The sequence below is a fragment of the Antechinus flavipes genome, chromosome 1 (genome assembly GCF_016432865.1).
Source record: "Antechinus flavipes isolate AdamAnt ecotype Samford, QLD, Australia chromosome 1, AdamAnt_v2, whole genome shotgun sequence".
Taxonomy (NCBI): Eukaryota; Metazoa; Chordata; class Mammalia; order Dasyuromorphia; family Dasyuridae; genus Antechinus; species Antechinus flavipes.
The window spans coordinates 521,383,777-521,388,257 of record NC_067398.1 but is presented as its reverse complement, the minus strand read 5'-3'; the positions used below and the strand labels follow the sequence as shown (position 1 = coordinate 521,388,257).

At 37.5% G+C, this 4,481-nt stretch overlaps 1 protein-coding gene across 1 annotated transcript; it reads right to left on the bottom strand.

Moving 5' to 3' along the window:
- Positions 1-1,611: 1,611 nt before the first annotated feature.
- LOC127547073 (DNA topoisomerase 1-like) lies at positions 1,612-3,267 on the bottom strand. Its single transcript, XM_051973917.1, has one exon. It carries the CDS (start codon positions 3,235-3,237, stop codon positions 1,612-1,614), a length of 1,626 nt encoding a protein of 541 aa, XP_051829877.1. The 5' UTR covers positions 3,238-3,267.
- Between the last annotated feature and the right edge of the window lie 1,214 nt (positions 3,268-4,481).

Here is a 4,481-nt window from a genome sequence, read left to right as displayed (position 1 = left end):
ACTGGAAAAAGAAATGAGTTATTCAAGAGAATTATAGAAAAAGTCAACAACTTGGAAAAGGAAGACCAGAAATTGATAGAAGCAAATAATTCCTTAAAAATATAGGACTGCTAAATAGAAAAAAAAAATCACTGATTAAAACAACTCCTTTAAAAGTACAATTGGTGAAATGTAAAAAGAATTACAAAAATAAAGAAAATAATTCCCTAAAAATAAGAATTGGGTGAGTGGTAGCTAATGACTCTATGAGATGTCAAGAATTAGTAATTCAAAAGAATGATAAAAAAATAGAAGAAAATTTAAAATACATCCTTGGCAAACCAACCCACCTGGAAAAAAAAATCAAGGAGAGGAAGAAAAGGAGGTAAAGGACCCATATGTATAAACGTATTTATAGTAGCCATTTTTGTGATGGAAAAGAATTGGAAATTGAGAGAATGTTCATTAATTGAGCAATGGTTGAACAATTTGTGTTGCATTAATATAATAGAATACTTTTGTTCCCTTAGAAATGATGATCAGAGAGATTTCAGAAAAACCTAGATAAACTTATTTGAGCTAATGTTGAGTGAACAGAACTGGAATGGTATTGTACGCAGTAGTAGCAACATTGTATGATGATGATCTATGATACAGTTAGATTTTTTCAGCAATACAGTCATCTAAGCTAATTCCAAAAGATTTGTGATGGAAAATGCCATCCTCATTCAGAAAAAGAGCTGTGGAGACTGAGTGAATATCAAAACATACTATGAAAAAATAATACAATATTCAATTTTCAAATTTTTTGTTTGCTTTTTCTTTCTTATTGTTTTTTCCCTTTGTTCTGATACATTTTTCATAGCATGACCAATATGGAAACAAGCTTAACATGATTATACATGTATAATTTATATCAGATTGCTTTCTGTTTTGGGGAGGGATGAGGGAAGAGAAGACACTACAAGTCGAGATTTCAGAGATTCATTCCATCTCTGTGCTGGTTGGAGGCAGAAGAAAGCAGAGGCAGAGGCTGAAGGACCAGACCTTTGGATTTGGCGATATTCGGAGGGAGCTCTTGGAACCAAACAGAGAGATAGGCCTCTAAGCTAACCGGGCTATATTGGAGATAATAAAAGATCTGAACTTTGATCACCTGGCTGCACTTTGAGAAGAAAAAGCAGAATTTGACAAGATTAGAAAAAGCATTAATTAAAGCAAAAAATGAAGGAGAAGATATATCTGATTTTATAAATGCATATCCTGTGATTGAAGAGCTCAACTCCTCAGGTCAAAAAGAGAGAAAATACACTTCTTTTAATTTGAGAAAAATTAAAGATTTGAAAAAGGGTTGCACTCTTTATGGGGCTACATCATCTTATGTGAAGATGTTACTGGATAATTTGTCTTATGAAATCTTAACCCCGAATGACTGGAAATCCATCGCTAAAACATGTCTTGAACCGGGACAAAATTTATTGTGGCTTTCAGAGTTTCATGAATTATGTAGGATTCAAGCCCAACGCAATAGGCAAATAGGACAAATCACTTTTGACCAACTAGCTGGTCAAGGTCAGTATGCAGAGAGTTCAGAACAGATTTATTATCCCATAACAGTATATGAGCAAATTTCTAAGGTTGCAATAAAAGCTTGGAATCCTTTCCTAGGAAATCAAACTCAACCACGTATTCCTGGCCATCCATCTCCGGATGTAAGTTGATGTGCTCTAGTCGGAGGGAACAGCAGCCTACAGTATCAGCTGTCTCTCCTTCTTCTTTCTCATTGCCAGCTCTCAGAGCAAGCTTGTCAATGAAGTATAATGCTACAGCCCTCTGTCGGACTTTCATTTCCTTGGACTTCCAGTCTTCTCGGTATTGGTTCCGGATCTTGTCTACGCACTTCTTCAATCTACGGGCTGTCTCATACTTCTGCCAATCCTTCTCCCCCTTGATTCTTGAACTAGGGTTCAGCATAATGTACTTGCTGGATCCTTGGATATTCTCAGTCCAGGACCCCAACCAGGTAACCTTGTTATCATGTCGAACTTCTTTCCATTTATGTCCAGGGGGAGGAGGAGGAACCTTGGCATCTTTGCTACAGTTGATAATTATATCTTCAGGCATAATTCGCCTTTTCAACATTCCCATCTTTGGATGGTTGCCTCGGCCCCGGAAAAGACCTGGAGGTTCAATTTTGAAGTTGGCAATTCTCTCTCTGTGATTGTCCACCACACAGAAACCATATTCTTTCAATAGCCTTTCATTTTCCTCTTTGGTTTTCAGTTTCTCTTCCTTGCTCATTTGCTTTCTTGCTTCCGACTGGGCTTTGAAATACTGGCTTATCTGGTTGAAGTCACACTTGCTAAGACTGGTGATATTATTTTTCTCTTCATTTGTCATCTCCTTTCTCCAGTCTTTGAAGAAATTTTTCCTAAAAATATCCTTAGTAGTGTATTCATGGTCAAGCATTTTTGCAAAGAATGTAGCCACTTCTTCTGCTTTGGGACTCAGCTTCACGACTTTACCATCATAGTAGAACTTGACATTTTCTGGCAGAGGCTCGTAAGGTGGAGCAAACACAGGGCCTTTATGTTCCAAGAATTTCCACTTGATGCCTTCAGGATAGCGCTCTTCTTCCCACCATTTCCATTTTTGCTCCTCCTCTTTCTTAGGCTTCTTCTGCTTGTTATCTGGTTCAGGAAGTTTCTTATCTTTGTTCTTGATTTTTTTTGCTTTGTTGTCCTCCTCTTCCTCTGGTTTCCACTTCTTCACCACCTTGATATCTTCTGTTTTTATTTTCTTGGGTTTATAATCAGCCTCATCATCCTCTCGGGGTCTCTTTAAAGGCTTGATATCTTCTTTAGGTGAGGCAAAATAACCATCATCATCTGGTTCATCTTTAATATGAGGAGGACTAGAAAAACCATTTTCTTTCTCCTTCTTTATTTTTGCATCTCCAGATGGTCTTCCCTTTCCTTCTTTTCGTTTCTCCTTGTCTCTATCTTTGTGTTTGTCTTTGTGTTTCTCTGAGCTGCCATCTTTGTGTTTGGTTTTCTCCTTTTCTCTGTGTTTTTTCTCTGAGGAATCTTTGTGCTCCTTATTACTGTGCTTGGGCTTTTCCCGGTCTTTTTCCTTGTCCTTCTTGTGCTCTTTGTGTCGGTGTTCACGATCTTTGTGTTTATCTTTGTGTTTGTGAGAATCATTCACTCGGAAATCCACATCGATCTGGGAGTCGTTGTGCAGTTGATCCCCACTCATGTCGGACGTAGCTGCAGCACCGGCGAGACTGGGAACAGGGAGGGCAATAGGAGGCACAGACTGCCCCTTCAGGCCCCACATTGGGCATGGCTCTTTTTAACAAAGAGGCGATGGAGGACAGTTCCAATGATCTTGTGATGAAGAGAGCCATCTACATCCAGTGAGAGGACTGTTGGGAACTGGGGGTGGATTACAACATAGCATTTTCATTCTTTTTGTTATTGTTTGTTCGCATTTTGTTTTCTTTCTCTCTTTTCATTAGGTTCTCAATCAAAACTTGGATGACTACTTGTTGACCATATTAAAAGAGGTAATCCTTTTTGGATATGGATTAAACTAGAAGACTATTGAGACTACTAGGGTTTCCTATGACTTTAAAAATGAATTTAATATTTTTGATTGAGAGGGATATTTTTTAAAATTGACAATATCACTACAATAAAGATGTTTTCTTCTTTGGGACTCATCATTCTCATTCCATCTATGTCATTTGCATGTTTAATTGTAAATCACTGTCAGAGCAGGCAAGAATAATTTTAATTGCTTTTTATGCAATGCTTGACTTTTTTTGACACTAATAGGCAACTAGTTTATTCAGTGTCAGAGGGAAATGCTGGAGAAAACTAGTTATAATTTTCTCCATTGTCCCTATCTCCATTGTCCCTGTCTCTCTTTCCATTCAAAGAAGAACCTAGTAGTAATCAGAGAATGCAAAATATTCACTGCCAATGCTAAATCAACAGTGGGTGTCTTCAGGTGGCACAGTTCTTACAATGCTGTAGCAAGATTATGGCCCCAAGTGGGGCTATTGGATTCAGCGAGAATGGAACTTGCTGAGCAACATTGTCTAATCAGTTGGTCTAACTCATTCAGACATTCAGAGTCTATTCTTTTGGGAGAATTTGGGGCAAATTTGACACATTACACAGTGGATGAAAAGATTATTATGGAATGAGAAAACAGAAGATAGAAAAGAGAGATTAACCTTAAGAAAAACTTCAGCTACCTCAGTGTTTTACTTAAGGTTGGCTTGCCAGGGGTGGGATTTACTTTAGTTTTACCTTCTTTGTGTCACATACCGATGGCCAATTCAGTTAATTCCCTATGTGAGAGGAAGATTGTTGGAATCTTTAATAGGGAAATGAAAATAGGAGGAAAAAAGAATTCCTAGATCTGAGTGATGATGAGTGAAAATATAATTTAGTGATATAATTCAAATAAATTTGTTTTAATGATTTGGATCA

Excerpts from the sequence above, each read along its gene's own strand:
- LOC127547073 (XM_051973917.1), bottom strand. The coding sequence starts at position 3,237 with ATGAGTGGGGATCAACTGCACAACGACTCCCAGATCGATGTGGATTTC.